The 17,553-nt window shown below is 37.5% G+C and overlaps 1 protein-coding gene across 21 annotated transcripts in view; it reads left to right on the forward strand.

The window, feature by feature from the left end:
* KMT2C (lysine methyltransferase 2C) overlaps nt 1–17,553 on the forward strand; it is a 279,179-nt gene that overhangs the window by 188,452 nt on the left and 73,174 nt on the right. For 20 of the 21 annotated variants that reach the window (XR_009504924.1, XM_059932968.1, XM_059932969.1 and 17 more), the window contains 7 exons: nt 3,932–4,033; nt 4,579–4,683; nt 8,891–9,072; nt 9,329–9,493; nt 10,283–10,392; nt 12,737–12,802; nt 13,783–13,995. Coding sequence is in view for 20 of the 21 variants with exons in the window: in XM_059932968.1 (XP_059788951.1) it covers nt 3,932–4,033; nt 4,579–4,683; nt 8,891–9,072; nt 9,329–9,493; nt 10,283–10,392; nt 12,737–12,802; nt 13,783–13,995 (943 nt within the window). In the remaining variant the exon portion in view is untranslated. The remainder of the gene's footprint in view (nt 1–3,931; nt 4,034–4,578; nt 4,684–8,890; nt 9,073–9,328; nt 9,494–10,282; nt 10,393–12,736; nt 12,803–13,782; nt 13,996–17,553) is intronic. The other variant, XM_059932981.1, reaches the window with a different exon arrangement.

A 17,553-nucleotide genomic window follows, 5' to 3' on the forward strand; every position in this document is an offset into this window, starting at 1 on the left:
AGTTTTTGAACCCATCAACACCTGTATCTCTCCATTTCTTTAGGTCTTCTTTAATTTCTTTCAGTGATGTTCTTTACTTTTCAACAGACAGGTTGAACAGATACTGTTAATCAGATTTATCTCCGTCTTCCATATTTCTTATGCTATTGTTAATGGTAGTGTTATCTTAATTTCAAATTGTGTTTGTCAGTTGCTAGTATCTAGAAATACTACTCATTTTTGTGTATCTGTTGTGTACACAGGTTGTACACAAGGTTGTGTATCCTACAACCGTATTAAACTCCCTTATGCTAATTGCTTATTTGTAGAATCCATTGGGTTTTCTACATAAATGATCATGTTGTCTGCAGATAAAGTTTTATGTCTTTCTTTTTAATCTGGAGTCCTTTTTTGTCTATTCTTTATTGCATTTGCTATAACCTTCAATATAGTGTCGAACAGAAGTGAAGAGCTCAGATAACCTTGTTTTTGAACTTGAGGAGAAAGCATATAGTTATTCATAATTAAATATGGTGTTAGCCTTAGTTTTGTTTTAATAGACATCCTAAATCAGTGTGAGGAATTTCCTTTCTATTAATAGTCTGCTGAGATTTTTTTTTTTTAAATTAGGAGTAGATGTCAAAAGTAGATTCTGTCAAATGTGCTTTTTTTTGCATTTGTAGAGATGATCATGTAGCTTGTTTGTTGATATGTGAGTTACATCTTTATGTGTGTTTGCTAAAAGCAATCTTGCATTCCTGGGTTACACTCTGCTTGGTCGTGATGTTGGATTCAGTTTGCTAAAAACTTTAGACTTTTTATATCTATGTTCATGAGGGATATTGGTCTATAGTCTTATTTTCTTATCATGTCTTTGGTTTTCATATCAGTGTAATTCTGGCTTCATAGAATGATTGGGAAATATAGTTTGCTCTTCAATTTTCTAGAAAAGTTGTGTAGTGTTGGGAATTTCTTTCTTATATTATTTATAGATAGAATCATTTGTGGAGCCATTTTGGCCAGGAGTTTTCTTTATTGGAAGATTTTCAACTACAAATTCAATGTCTTTCATAGGTATAGGACTATTTAGGTTATCTGTTTTTTCTTGCATGAATTTGTCTTTTAAGGAATTTGTCTGTTTCATGTAGGTTGACAAATCTGTTCTTCTAGAATGGATAATGGTATTCCTTTACTGTCCTTTTGAGTTGGTAGTGATGTTCCTCATTCCTGTTGTTGGTAATTTGTGTCTTTTCTCCATTTTCCTGATCAGTCTTGCTTGAGGTTTATCAATTTTATTGACCTTTTTTGAGCCAGCCTTTGCTTTCATTCATTTTTCTGTATTTTTTCCTACTTTCTATTCCATTGATTTCCACTCTGATCTTTATCATTTCCTTTTCTCTCACTTTGAGTTTAACTTGCTCTTCTTTTTTTTTGTTTTCTTTTTTGTGTCCCTGCTTGGAAATGCCCAACTTATGAGGTTTAGGTTAGAGCTTTCTCTTTTCTTCGGCTTATATCTGTGGTTCAGGAAAATAAAACTTTTGTAACCTTCAGAACAGATCAGACTGATATCTGTGCAGGCAACAATAGCACATACTTTGTCAAAGATTGCCTTTGAAGTAGATTTTATTTTTCTAACAGTTTCAAGATCATGAAATAAAGTATGAAATGAAAACAATGTGTCACTAAGCTAGATGATAGAGTTTTCTTTCTTACATGTACGAATTGCTATTTTTTTAAAAAATCTTGATTTTTCAGCACTTTCCTGTCCCCCTGCTTGATTTAGGGGATACTGCAGCTTTCTACTACAGACTTTGTTTCTGGTTGATACGGGGAATACTGTGTTCCATCCTTGTTTTTCAGTTTTAACAAAAGCATTCTCTGGGTAAATTTTCCTTTGAAAATAAGAATAACACTTCTACAATTTATGAGCTACTTACTACGTGTTACCCAGTTGTAAGACCTGTTTTGTGTTCCCGTGTTGGAGATGGGGAGGTAGAAATGGATACTTATTTCAATATATTGAATACTTTTGTTACCTGTATTCTAGCTGTTTCAGTTATGTATTTTAATGATGTTCTCAATGTATCATTAGTCCTGTGTTTGAATTACTGATTACTCCATCCACTCTTGGTAGGCACTTAATTTATTACTGATGGAATGGTTATTCTACTTTTATGAATCATCTTGTTTGACTAAAAGCTAATTTTGGGATATACATATAACATATGGATACATTTCCTCAGTTTAAAAAATTAATATTTTTTAGATAGATGGAAGTTTCGTCTACTAGTTGAGTCCTGATTTTCTCCCTTCCACCAGTTTTGGGCATTTAAATTTTAGGTTGATCCATATGAAATTGCCAACATTCAACCCCCTTTGACTTTTGAACAGCAATTTCTTATGCTTCAGCGTATGATATGTGGCCATAAGGCAGACACGTAATTGTTTTGTGTGTTTTTATACCATAGTGCCCTAGCTCATGTATTACTCTGCAGCTTATTTTTCACCTCAACAGTGTAGCATGATGATTTTCTTCATGGAAATCCATACAGATTTCTGCCTTGCTGTTTTTTAAATGTTGCATAATTTTTCATAGTTTGGATTTTTCCTAGTTTTAGTCATTCCCTAGTGCTGACCAGTTAGGTTGCTTACACTTTTCCCGTGTTGTCTTTAGGCATTTGTGACTATAAATTGTTTTTATTGTTTACTATCGTAAAACCATAGAACTGTCCATTAAAACTGCATTTAAACTCTTTTGCATTGAAAAATTTTATTACTGTAATATACTCCTTCTATTTATTGATAGTTAGTCTTCTTTCAGTTATTCCTCAAGAGCAGTAATTCTGTTACTTTTAATTTTGACCCTAACCTATTGTGTTTCAGCTCAGTTCTTCCAAGCTGTGTTGTAAGCTTTTAAAGCAAAGAGAGTTTATAGTTCTGGCATTGGCTTCCCCATTCTCTTTTTTAGCATCTAATTCAGAGCTTTTTTCATGATAAGCACTCTGGAAATAATTATTAATAAGCCAGTGTGTACTTAGTTGATTTCGTCAAATTTAACCAAGTCCACAATTGAACGGCTATGGTTGATAATCCTTTGGCTAAGACCGAAATTATGATAAGTTATTCAAAATAATTATATTCTAAAACACTGCTGCCCCCAAAGAAATATGTGAACCATATATGCAATTTAAAACTTCCTAGGGAATTCCCTGATGGTCCAGTGGTTAGGACTCCGTGCTCTCACTACCAAGGGCCAGGGTTTGATTCCTGGTTGGGGAACTAACAGCCTGCAGGCCATGTGGCACAGCCAAAAAATAAACAAATTAAAACAAACAAACAAAAAAACTTCCTAGTAGCTACATTAAAAAAAGAGAGAGGAATAGGTGAAATTTAATTTTAGTATATACCTTTTGACCCAGTATATCCAAAATAGTATCATTTCAACATGTAATTTATAAAATACACAGAATTATTTGACCTATATTTACATTCTTTTTTGTTTGATACTAGGTCTTTAAAATCTGGTGTGTATTTTATACTTACAGCTTTATACATCTCAATTTGCTCTACCCCCATTGCAGGTTTTACGGGTCACTAAAATGGAATGATTGTGTGTGTGTGTGTGTACACCCATACATAAGTATACACACATACAATTTTTTTGTTTCTTGATTAGAATTTCTGGTTAATCAGTCTTACTAAAGACATGTTTATGTTTTCTCACTTCCTGATCTATGGGGCTTGTAACTCTGAAGAGACAAGTGAATTTAAAAAATGCCATAATTTATACTTTTGTAGTAGTATCTTGGTAATAATAATCTAATTTGGAATTGTTAGTATAGTCTCTGGCAAAAAAGTTGTATTTTAAACATGAATCTTCTTAAGCTTTTCAGTCAGGTATAACAAAGGTGAAAAATATAACTTCACATTTTGTGTATTTTGCTTTTCATAGGTGTCTGCTGCAGATATTTCATCAAACAAGGATGAAGAAGAAAACTCTATGCACAATACAGTTGTGTTGTTTTCTAGCAGTGACAAGTTCACTTTGCATCAGGTTTGAAATAAATTATTTGTCTTCCACTTTTTTAAAAAAATTAATTAGTTAATTAATTAATGGCTGAGTTGGGTCTTTGTTGCTGGGTGTGGGCTTTCTCTAGTTGCGGCGAGCGGGGGCTACTCTTCCATGTGGTACGCGGGCTTCTCATTGCGGTGGCTTCTCTTGTGGAGCACGGGCTCTCGGCGTGCGGGCTTCAGTAGTTGTGGCTCACGGGCTCTAGATCGCAGACTGAGTAGTTGTGGCGCACAGGCTTAGTTGCTCCACGGCATGTGGGATCGTCCCAGACCAGGGCTCGAACCCGTGTTCCCTGCATTGGCAGGAGGATTCTTAACCACTGCGCCACCAGGGAAGCCCTGTCTTCCACTTTTGAACTCCTCCTTGTCCATTTCTACTTTATCCCATATGTACTGCAGTCATTTAATATTTAGCTCTAGAGCTATACCAACTAAGAAGGTGCTTTATAAAAATTATAAAATTAGTATATCGGTACAGTCTTAGTTTGGTCTCGAATTTAAAATACGTTAATGTGTTCTTAATTTCAGGATATGTGTGTAGTTTGTGGCAGTTTTGGCCAAGGAGCAGAGGGAAGATTACTTGCCTGTTCTCAGTGTGGTCAGTGTTACCATCCATACTGCGTCAGTATTAAGGTAAGTACACTTAGATTTAAATATTAATGTAAATATGCTTCACGTTAACAAAAATGTATTGAGATTTGATTTGATTAGTACCATGCTGCTTCCATTTCTTATAATTAATCAATTATTGTTTGTTAGGATTATTATACATATGTGACAATATTTAAGTACTTTAAATATTAAAGTACACCCTCCACTTCACCCCCCCACCCCCCTGCTCCTTCACTACCTTTTTGGAATCTCAGTTGTGTGCGAAATTGTGTGATACTGTCCTCAGATCACTAACACCTTGTTGGGTTTTTTTCCCCAATTGTTTTTCTTTCTGTGCTTTAGTTTGTATAGTTTCTATTACGTTCCCAGAATGCACTGTTATTATGCAGTAGCCAGTCTATTTTTAAGGCCATCCAGTGGATTTTTTACCCAGATAATTCTGTTTTTTAATCTCAGTTCCATTCTATAGCTTATACTTATCTTGTGGTTTAAATTTTTTTCTTCATTATGTTTTTTTTTCAAGTCCTTGAAAAGTTTATAATTGTCTGCTACTTCTATCATCTCTGACATTTCTCATTGTATTCACTAATTTTTCATTTTGTAAATGTTTTACAGCGTTTTTTTTTTTAACATCTAGTAATTTTTGATTGAATGTGGACATTGTGATAGTATATTGTTGAGAGTCTAGATTTTGTTCCTTTAAAATGCAGTGAGATTTTGTTGTGGCAGGCAGTTATTTGTGGATAAGTTTGAACCTTTTGACACTTCTTTTTAAGCTTTGAGGTGAGTCCACAGAGCCTTCACTCTGAGGTGGCTATTCTTAAACTTTTTGGTCTTAGAACCCTTAACACTCTTAAAAAGTATTGAGGACCCCAAGGAGATTTTGTCTATGAAGATAATAATGATTGAATATTTACTGTTTTAGGAATTACAGCTGAGAATATTTTAAAACACAAAAATATGCAGACACACCTTGTATAATGCCAATGTAATGATGTTTTATACATCATGTAGCGTCTACAAAACATCACAGAGTGAATTAAAGTGAATAGTTTAGATCACACTTTCCTAACTGCTGTTCTAGCACCAGTTTAATACTTGAGGCATGGCCTTTATGAGGTCTCTGCGGAATTCTCCCTAAACCTTCCCCTTTCTGCTCCCTACAGGCCCCCATTCACCAGTGTGTTTTCAGTCTGACTGGTTGAGATTCAGATGTCTTCCAGCACTGGTTACACTCTGATACTTATTACAGATTCCCAGGAGCTCTGCTTTGCCCTGGTTTTGGGTCCTTGTGTGACCTCCTGAATGTGCAGCTTGGTGTTCAGTCGAAGACTAAAGGGAAATATTGTGTAGATTCCTGGAGTTCTTTCTTACTGCCCCCTTCTTTCCAGTGCTCTGTCCTGCACATTCCAACTGCCTCAGCCCCCTGGACTCCATCAGTGTGTCCTAAACTCAGTGAGCCCGTTGTACTTGCCTGGGCTCGTCCTTCCCTGGGGATCATTCTGGAAAATAAAATGGCTATAGGCAGAATATCATAGGACTCTCCTTGCTTGTTTCCCTCCTCTCAGAAAAAGTCTTACACTGCCTTTTGTCCAGTATCTGAGAACAAGTGTTTCATAAATTTTGCCCAGTTTTCTCGTGTTTTACGATGGGAGACAGGTCTCGTTTCAGTTATTCCATCGTAGTTGAAGCAAATATCCGTTAGACTATAAAACACATCTCTCATGCCTTAGACGTGATACATGGATGGGACCCTGGATAATATCTTGGTTCAAAGAGCTCTTAAAAATGAAGATAAAACCAGTTCAATATGAGGCAAAAAAGAGTGCATAGTAGAGCCCTGAAATCTAAGAGGGAATTTCAAGGAGGGGGTTGGTATTGTTCAAATGTTGAAATACCGCAGAGAGGTCAAATGATAAACACTAGTACATTGTCTAGATTTGGGAGTAAGGTCTTGACTGACTGACTTGAGCAGTTTCACTGGTGGTGGGCAGAGTGACCAGACTGTAGTGTGTTGAAGAGTCACTTTAAACTGAGGGACTTGAGAATTCGACTGTAAAGGACCACAGACTGTGAAACAGGAAAACTTAGTAGGAATGAAGATATATCATTAAAAAAAATTCTACTACTTTATCTTCATCTTACCTTTCTTCTAAGCCAGGGATTGGTAAACTGCCACACAGGCCAAATCTTGCCCACTGCCTATTTTTCTAAGTGAAGTTTAATTGGAACACAGCCATGCTCTTTTGTTTACGTATGTCTGTAGTGAGCTTCACACTAAGTGGCACAATTATGTAGTTTAACATACTACCTGGCCAGCGAAGTCTAGAATATTTATTATCCTATCCTTTTACAGAAAAAGTTTGCTGGCTACTGCTCTATGCTACCCTGCTCTTCCTACCCTAGGCTCTTTCTTCCATTTGGGTAAATAATATAACCTGATAATCTAAGACTAATTTAAACGTATCAGTAAGCTAATCAAAGTAATAAATATACACGCTTAAGAAGCAAATGTCTTTAAGAGCCTTATGGTAACCGACCGACCCGTCTTCCTCTGCCTCCACATCTGAGTCCTGTTCCCCACAACGCAACCCCTTTGGGTTCTTTCAGGTCCTTCTTTTTGTAGTTAACCGTACAGCGCTAAATAATATACTCGTGTTACTCCTTTATGTGTGTTAGATTTTGTTGACTTGCCTCTATAAATAAATAAATGCTGATTTAGCTCTTAAAATACACCTCCTGCCTTCTCCCAGCATCCTCCCAGTATAGTTGTTTCACTATATTTAGTTAATAAACAATGTTGGTTATGACTCCATAAATGTTCACTGGAGATCTAAATAGTGTACTATGACTTTATTTTGTTTTTCATGGAGTTTTTTAATAGCAAGAAGAAAATAATGATTCATGATTCTCCATTAGTTTTTATTTGTTTTTACCTACTGTAGAAGCATGATCATACCAGATTATTTCAGCAAGTACCTGTTTTTCTGGGAAAGGTTTACCCCCTTCCACACTCTGCTTTTCCCTGTTCTGAGCTGGGCTGGTAGCTTCTAGGTCTGTTGCTCAGTTCTCATCCTTAAACATCTCTGGGCTGACATCCTCTTTTGGGTTCATTGCTTTCTAGATCCCATGTCTTCCCTTTTCTTGATATACACCCTCACTTTGTTCCTCATATCTCTTAAGTAACGTCATTAGAAAGGGTACTTGGAAGCTGAATTTTGAGTCGTTGTCTGAAAGGCATTCCACTTTAACACTTAATTGCTTCTTTAGTTAGATTAAGGATTGTACCTTGAGAAGTATTTTCCTGTAGAATTGGAAACTATTACACTATATTAGCATCCAAAGTTGGAAAGTTTGATGCTACTTTGATAATTGTTCATTTATTTAACTCTTCTTTTCCTCTCAGGTAGCTTTAAGACCTTATTCTTCATGATCTTAATTTTTATTCTGTATCTTGATTGTTTGCTATTTTGTTATAACACAGGTTCTTTGCGGTCCTTTTTACCTGTAGACTCTAGTCTTTTGAGATCTTTTAGTTTGTTCCAAGTTTGTAATACTACATGATGTGGCTGCTTTCTGGAATTTATTAGAGGCATAGAGATTCTCAGATTTTTCCACTTGAGTTAGACCCTTGAGGCAAAGGAGAATAAGCAGAGGACTGAATACGAACTTAAGAAGTCCTGGCTTCTTAGCCTAAAATCCTCCAAGACCATAAAATGGCTTTGGGAACTCATGTTGTACCTTAATTTTCTTTGCATTTTTAATATTGTTTTTAATATACAAGTCCTTATGCGAGGTACACAACTTTCAGGATCATGATTTCATGAAATGTCATAGGTTGAAACTTTATCAATACATTTTCAAGTCCTGTGTTAACAATAATGGGGTCATTTACTTGTTTTCTTTAAAAACCAGTTACCACATCTATCAAGTGGACATAAAATCCAGAGCACAAGGTAGTTATATAAACTAAAAAAGGCATTAAAATATGGACCCCTTTATATTATTCTGTCCAATAGGCAGACTCCTAAAAGTACATGAACGTGGTCACCCTGGAATTGGGCCACTGTTGGTGCTCAGTAAATGTTAGTTGCTTGCCTCTTTTCTGCTCCTAGGTATGTAAGCACCATGTTCATTTGGCACTTGATCAAATATGGCGTATTTGATCATGTTCGCATGAGGCGTAGGTTAACGTATGAATCACATGGCTTGGTTGTTTCTTTTGCAGATCACTAAAGTGGTTCTGAGCAAGGGTTGGAGGTGTCTGGAGTGCACTGTGTGTGAGGCCTGTGGGAAGGCGACAGACCCAGGAAGACTCCTGCTGTGTGACGATTGTGACATAAGTTATCACACCTACTGCTTGGACCCGCCACTGCAGACAGTTCCCAAAGGAGGCTGGAAGTGCAAATGGTACCCCAGGACTTATGTTTCCCTTGTTAGACTTTTTAAGTTCAGAACTTTCCCACATGACTTTAGTTTTCACAAATTAGCAACAACTGCTTAATTGCGTGATATGTGTTTACAATGATAGATACCACTAATCAGAAAATTTTTCAAATATGCGTTAAATGCTTTCCCCCTATTCTGTTCTTGTGTAGCTTCTTGAATTTCAGTAACTAAATAACTGAGTAAATAAAACTGAGACTTGTGGGGTGTTGGGTTTCAGGTGTGTGTGGTGCAGACACTGTGGAGCAACGTCTGCAGGTCTGAGATGTGAATGGCAGAACAACTACACACAGTGTGCTCCCTGTGCAAGCTTGTCCTCCTGCCCCGTCTGCTACCGAAACTATAGAGAAGAAGACCTCATTCTGCAGTGTAGACAATGTGATAGGTATTGTGCTGGGGTTTTTTTTCATCTTTTGTAAGCTTTTCTCTCTTAAATATAGCAAAAGGAAATTGAAAAATAACTTTCTTCTCTCTTAAATTTAAGAAGTAAGAGTTTTCCTTTCCAGATTTTTAGTCAGCTAGAAGCTTAACAGAAGTTTTGTTTCATAGTCTCAATTCTAGGCTAAACATTTTTCAGTTGGGGCTTTCTGAGGGTTGAGGTCTTTGATTTCGGTGGTATATTATTGTGCTCTTTTAGCACCGTACATGTAATATTAGTAATCGTATTATTTCATCAGAAGTACGGGATTCTCAGGATTCTGCCTACCAGTTCTTTGTTGTAAGACAGGGTGACTTTTATTTCCCAGTGACCGTTCTGTGTCATTTACACAAGCTCTGTCTATTCCACAGTAGATGCGTCACCTGGAGCTCATACATGCCTCACCACTCAGTTACATGAATTCCTCTCTACTTGCCCTAACTAGCTTCCTTGCTGTCTCTGAAATACTCAGTATTTTGTCATAAAGCAATTATCCCATCCTCATATAATGTACGTTTGCTTCGTTCATAGTACCTGTTCTCATTGCTTTTTCTTCTTCTCAGCTCTGACAATTTTTCTGGGTCGATAGGAATGGTTAGAGAGGGGTGACATGGGCTAGGTGGGAGGAGCAAGCACATGTGACTTGGGGGCTTTAAGGTTGGAGGCTGTCAGCTCCTGTTGCAGCTTTTAAAAGGAAACCATCCTCAGTATATTTCTTCTTCTTCTTTTTTTAATGTATGAATATGGTCTTTTTAGATGGATGCATGCAGTCTGTCAAAACTTAAATACTGAAGAGGAAGTGGAAAATGTAGCAGACATTGGTTTTGATTGTAGCATGTGCAGACCCTATATGCCTACATCAAATGGTAAGCAAATGATTTAAATGGTGAGTCTGTGCTCTTGGATTGATACAACTCACTTGTGCCTGCTGTCCTTAACCAGTGAGTGGGCTTAGCTCTACTTCTTTTTCTCTTTTTGTGAAACTATTATTTGGACAAGTATTTTATGAAAAATAAGTTACTTTTTGTTTTAAATTAACTCTTATTATCCCAATAATATGTTAAAACAATCTACTTACATAAAGGAAGTAAATTAAGAATATATTTTAGCTATAAGATATAATTTTTGCTTTCAAGACTCATAATCTTGGGGACTTCAGTGGTGGTGCAGTGGTTAAGAATCTGCCTGCCAGTGCAGGGGACATGGGTTCGATCCCTGGCCTAGGAAGATCCCACATGCCTCGGAGCAACTAAGCCTGAGCGCCACAACTATTGAGCCTGCGCTCCAGAGCCCGTGAGCCACAACTACTGAGCCTGCGTGCCACAACTACTGAAGCCCGCAAGCCTAGAGCCTGTGTTCCGCAACAAGAGAAGCCACCACAATGAGAAGCCCGCGCACCGCAACGAGGAGTAGCCCCCGCTCGCCGTAACTAGAGAAAGCCTGTGCACAGCAACGAAGACCCAACGCAGCCAAAAATAAATAAATATATAAATAAATAAATTTATTTTTATTTTTTTTAGGTGTCCCCTTTAAAAAAATTTTTTTAACATCTTTATTGCAGTATAATTGCTTTACAATGTTGTGTTAGTTTCTGCTGTATAACAAAGTGAATTAGGTATACGTATACATACATCCTCTCCCTCTTGCGTCTCCCTCCCACCCTCCCTATCCCACCCCTCTAGGTGGTCACAAAGCACTGAGCTGATCTCCCTGTGCTATGTGGCTATCTATTTTACATTTGGTAGTGTATATATGTCAATGCTACTCTCTCACTTCGTCCCACTTTACCCTTCCCCCTCCCCATGTCCTCAAGTCCATTCTCTACGTCTGCATCTTTATTCCATCCTGCCCCTAGGTTCTTGAGAACCTTTTTTTTTTTTTTTAGATTCCATATATATGTGTTAGCATACGATATTTGTTTTTCTCTTTCTGACTGACTTCACTCTGTATGACAGACTCTAGGTCCATCCACCTCACTACAAATTACTCAATTTCATTTCTTTTTTGGCTGAGTAATATTCCATTGTATATATGTGCCACATCTTCTTTATCCATTCATCTGTTGATGGACACTTAGGTTGCTTCCATGTCCTGGCTATTGTAAATAGTGTTGCAATGACATTATGGTACATGACTCTTTTTGATTTATGGTTTTCTCAGGGTATATGCCCAGTAGTGGGATTGCTGGATCATATGGTAGTTCTATTTTTAGTTTTTTAAGGAACCTCCATACTGTTCTCCAGAGTGGCTGTATCAATTTTCATTCCTACCAACAGTGCAAGAGGGTTCCCTTTTCTCCACACCCTCTCCAGGATTTATTGTTTGTAGATTTTTTGATGGTGGCCATTCTGACTGGTGTGAGGTGATACCTCATTGTAGTTTTGATTTGCATTTCTCTAATGATTAGTGATGTTGAACATCTTTTCATGTGTTTGCTGGCAATCTGTATGTCTTCTTTGGAGAAATGTCTATTTAGTTCTTCTGCTCATTTTTGATTGGGTTGTTTGTTTTTTTGATATTGAGCTGCATGAGCTGCTTGTAAATTTTGGAGATGAATCCTTTGTCAGTTGCTTCGTTTGCAAATATTTTCTCCCATTCTGAGGGTTATGGTTTCCTTTGCTGTGCAAAAGCTTTTAAGTTTCATTAGGTCCCATTTGTTTGTTTTTATTTCCATTTCTCTAGGAGGTGGGTCAAAAAGGATCTTGCTGTGATTTATGTCATAGAGTGTTCTGCCTATGTTTTCCTCTAAGAGTTTTATAGTGTCTGGCCTTCCATTTAGGTCTTTAATCCATTTTCAGTTTATGTTTGTGTATGGTGTTAGGGAGTGTTCTAATTTCATTCTTTTACATGTAGCTGTCCAGTTTTCCTAGCACCACTTACTGAAAAATAAATAAAATTATTTTAAAAAAGACTCATAATCTTGTAGTTATTAGCAATACATAGGAATCCAGTACATTGGTTCTTTATCTTTACCAGTTTTTCTTCCATGATGTTGTGTATTTCCTCCATTTCTCTTTGTTGTTTTGTTGTTTTAAAGACAGCTTTTAATTCTATTTAATTTAATTCTATTTAGTTTTCAAGCATTTATTTTAGTAAAATGGGTACAGTAGTAGAAACTTGAATCATATGTAAATCTTTAAATACACCTTATTACCTTTTGTGAAAAAATCACGAGTTTTTGTTTTTGTTTTTGTTTTTTTTCCATTTCAGTGCCTTCCTCAGACTGCTGTGAATCTTCACTTGTAGCACAAATTGTCACAAAAGTGAAAGAGCTAGGTAAAATCTGAAATGCTTTCCTTGACTGTTCTTTACAAAAAGCACAGAAATGCTTTTATATAACTGAATTGTGACACATTACATGAATCCTGCCTTACTCATGTGGGGTGTTCAGTGTAAATTCCCTAATGTTGGTAATCATTTCTGTAATTACATACAAAATGTCTGTCTTTCCCAGCTTTAGTGGGACAGTATTCCTACAGATCTCACCAAATTGGCAGTGAAAATAACCACTTTTGAAATAACCGTTAACTATGCTTTGGTTTCATTGATACGTTACTGTGTTCAGTTATCAGTTAGACTAGACAATAAGGCCTAGTTAGCAAACAGAATCCTTCAGAATTCATTCTCTTACTATTTTTATCTGTAATAGATCAGCCTAGAATAGTAACTAACATGATATTCTTATTAAACTCTCATTCTTTTGCCTACATCTATTTGATATCATCTGATACAAAAACATTTGGATCATACAGAAATTGTTCTAATGAACAGCAATTTTGTACACTTAAATTTTTGCAGAATTTCTGCTTATTTACTTACCTCTCCTTGTAAGTGATTATACCGATCCTTTGATTTCCAAATGGGCTTATGGAGTATTTTTGTTTCTCCTTTGTAAATTGATCCTCACCTTTTAGTCTGAAAGGATACTCTAGAATAAGGCTCATAGTCGAGTGACTGAAGCATTGCTTTTAGCTTCCGTGCTTTCTTTTTAAATCCCTGTATTGATACATGAAAATAGAAATGCCAGGAAGACCATTTTAAAAAAAACTTACAACCTTTCTCTCTATAATTCAAGGAGGTTTGACCAGCTATGCTTACTTTTAACTGAGTACTGTTCATTATTTGTGCATTTCATAGGTAAATGGTTTATAGAAGTCACATTCCCTTGACATGGTCCTTGTGGAACAATAATCAACTTATCAATCAAAATTAAAATGAGAGTTTTAATTTGTATCCTTGGGATATTGTAATTTTAGATCCACCCAAGACCTACACCCAGGATGGTGTATGTTTGACTGAATCAGGGATGACTCAGTTACAGAGCCTCACAGTTACTGTTCCAAGAAGAAAACGGTCAAAACCAAAGTTGAAGTTGAAGATCATAAATCAGAATAGCGTGGCCGTCCTTCAGACCCCTCCAGACATCCAATCAGAGCATTCAAGGGATGGTGAAATGGATGATAGTCGAGGTAATACTTACATATTTTCCATGGAATATGTTTGCAAAAATAAAGAATATAAAAGAGCTTTTAAAATTATTTGATTTATCTAAGGGTAGATCCTGCTGACTTAGAAGGTAACCCTTGGTGTGACACTGTCCTACATGAGTGGTCTTCTTAGACCTTGCCTTTTCAGGTTCTCTTCGTTTCATGTATCCTTTTAGAACAGACCTATATTACAGAAATTTCCAGGAGCACCATATTTTTGAAGGTCACAGATCTTTTCAGATCTTTTCAGGGTTTGCCAGATAGCTGCATAAACCTCTTCAGATGCTGTGAACTTGGATTCCATGGTTAAGTTAAAGTAGAACTCCGTGCAATCTAGAAATGAAAAACCATCATTAATGCTCAAATATAAGCTTATATTCACAGATGCTCATCATAAACCATCTGTTTATAAACATTTTCTTGATCAGGTTTTTCTAGCTGAATTTTCTTGAGATGAAAAAATAATTTTAGTGGCATTAAATTCAACATGAGTTTTATTTTTGCTTATCTCTGAAGAAGATCACCATAGGCTTGTTTGTTTTTAGGATGGTTATTTCTTTTCAGTTGATTCAAAAATAAAGTAATAATTGCTTTTGTTCCATCACATCTTATCATTCACCAGTATTTATTGAATGCCTGCTGTGTGCCAGATGTTGGAAGTCATGTCAGTGAGCAAAGCAGATAAAATTCTCTGCTCATGGAACTTACATTTTAATGTTAGCAGAAAAGATCATTAAAAATACGTAACATAATAAGTTAATAAAGATGTGTTTGGCAAGTGCTGTTGAGAGGACTTGGGAGCACAGACAGTGGCTGAGGGCCCAGATGAACTGGAAGCCATATGTAAGCACCGACTCTAAAGAGTTGAGTGAGCCACTTGATTATCTGAGGGAAGAGACAACGGGAAAGACCCTGGGTGGAATGTGCCTATACGTTTGCTGAACATCGTGGAGAACAGTGTGTCCAGCACAGTGAGCAAAGGGATAAAGGCCTGTGATGAGATCAGAGATGTGAGGAGAGGTGGGGTGACTCAGTAGGTCCTGTAGGACCATAAAGGTGATGCTTAAGGCATTTACTGTAAATGGAATGGGAGGTTGTTGGAGGTATCTGATGAGAACAGTGGCAAAATCTAACTTATATTTTAAAAGGTACACTCTGCTGTGATGTAAACAGACTTTTAAGCCCAAGAGTTGTAGCAGGTAGCTCAGGCAGGAGGCTCTTGCAGTGGTCCAGGTGAGAGATGATGGTGGCTTAGAATGGGTCTGTGTGTGCTCCTGTTAGTTTATCAACTAATCCTCACATTTCTTTTGCAGTAGTGTGTTTTTGGGTCTATGTGGTTGGAGAAAAGCTTTCTGATGCTTATGTATAACTCGTTTTCAAGTACCATTGAACAGAAGTTCATTTTGAAGTTTTAAGTGATTTGAGGCTTGTGAAGAAGTAGTCTGTGTATCTGGGAGGAATTGACCTGATTACCATCAGCCAAAGTACAGTGAAGAATTGCAGTTTCTGAGGATATCAGAAAATGCCTGAAAAATGGTTCCATAGTCCCTTAAATCTGAGAAATGCTGCATTTCACAAAATTTGAAAGGTTTCTTGGTAGTACACACTAATTCCCAAAGTATGAAATTATAGAGGGAATAAATGTTTGTTGATGTTTGTTTAAAAACAAAACATCAATAGGAAGACCCGAGAAGGTTTTCCCTATGACTACCGTTCTGTAAAACAACAGTGTGAGAAATGGTGGATATTTCTACAGCTGTACAGTTTCCAAATTGAGGCTGCCAGCAGGGATATCCCCATAGAAGTAATACTGTCCATCATATTATACACATAATACATACGTAATTTTAGATTCCACAGGACTCGACAAAGTCCAAATGAACTTGTGATGCTCCTGAAATATTGCAGCAATACTCACCTTTTTGGGGGTTGTTTTTGTTCATTTTTAAACTCTTCTGATAAACGTTTCTTAAGGAAAATAAGTCATAAACAATCACCTTAGCGTATCAGAAACAAACTTGTGCAATAAAAGCAGGCTCATGGGGTCTGGATAGCCTGTTAGTGCAAAAAAACCCAAATCTAAAGAAAATAAAACTGCTCTCTGTGTCTCAAGAGTGGGAGCGCAGGGGGGGGAAAAAAAAAAAAGGGGGAACACAGGGACTTCCCTGGTGGCGCAGTGGTTCAGAATCCACCTGCCAGTGCAGGGGACACGGGTTCTATCCCTGCTCCGGGAAGATCGCACATGCCGCGGAGCAACTAGGCCCGTGCAACACAACTACTGAGCCTGCGCTCTAGAGCCCATGAGCCACAACTGCTGAGCCTGCGTGTCACAACTACTGAAGCCCGTGCACCTAGAGCCCATGCTCCGCAACAAGAGAAGCCACCACAATGAGAACCCCATGCACTGCAACGAAGAGTAGCCCCCACTCGCTGCAACTAGAGAAAGCCTGTGTGCAGCAACGAAGACCCAATGCCCACAAAAATAAATAAATAGATTTATTTTTAAAAAAAAACGAAAACGAGTGGGAGCACAGTGCTTCTCTCTCAGTTGCTGCCCCCCCCCCGCCCCCCGTGGACCCTCACAGCACGGTGGGGACATCGGGAGGTGGGGAGTGGGACCGCGCCCAGGCTGTGACAGGCAGGGTGTGGGGCAGATTGAGAGGAAGCAGCAGGGTGGGTCAGTTATCACCTCCTGCGATTTGTTAACGGTCATTTCCTCAACGCTTTAAATTTTGTTTTTGGGCAAGTAATATATTCACATGTTTTAAAACTGCACAAGAATAAGGGTGTTTCTCTTTTTCCTGTCTTGCCAGCTCACTCCTCCAGAGGCAGCCGTTCTTTGTGTCCTTCCAGAGGTGTTTGGTTCATGTACAAGCACATGGATATATATTTTGTGTTCCTTTTGTCTTAACTGTTCTTGCTTTTATGTTATTCTTCATTTTTCATGGCCTCATTTTTCATATTCCTTTGTATGGATGTAAGTAACTCAGTTCCCCAAACTGATAAGACCTTTAGGGGTTTTGTTTGTTTGTGTTTTCAGTCTTTTATTGTGTGTTTCCTGAGATTTCATGTATTCCTCCTTGTTTCTCTCCCTCATTTTTGGTGGACATACCTTCTGTTGTGTCTTGAGAGAGAATGCATGGAAGGTAAATTTGAGAGGTTATGTACTTCTGAAAATGTACCCTCCCACCTGACTGATCTTTTCCAGGTTGGAATTCAATTTTCCTTCAGCATTTTGAAGTCATTGATCCAGTGTCTTTTAGTTCCTGGTATATAGGGAACTTGATACCTTTTATATGATGCCATTCTCTCTGTAAGCTCTTGGGATTTTAGGAAATTCTTTGTCCGCAGTGTTCTGAAATTTGATGAAGATATGTCTATTTCAGTCTGTTATGGATGTTTTTCCTTTCTTTTGTTGGGCACTGAGTGGTCCCTTTCGTCTGCCACCTCATACCCCTCAGTGTTAGGAAATGTTTCTTGAAACCGTTGGTTCTTCCCCTCGGTGCCCCCTCTTCTTTTTCTTGACCCTGCTATTCAGAT

The sequence above is a fragment of the Balaenoptera ricei genome, chromosome 9 (genome assembly GCF_028023285.1).
Source record: "Balaenoptera ricei isolate mBalRic1 chromosome 9, mBalRic1.hap2, whole genome shotgun sequence".
NCBI lineage: Eukaryota > Metazoa > Chordata > Mammalia > Artiodactyla > Balaenopteridae > Balaenoptera > Balaenoptera ricei.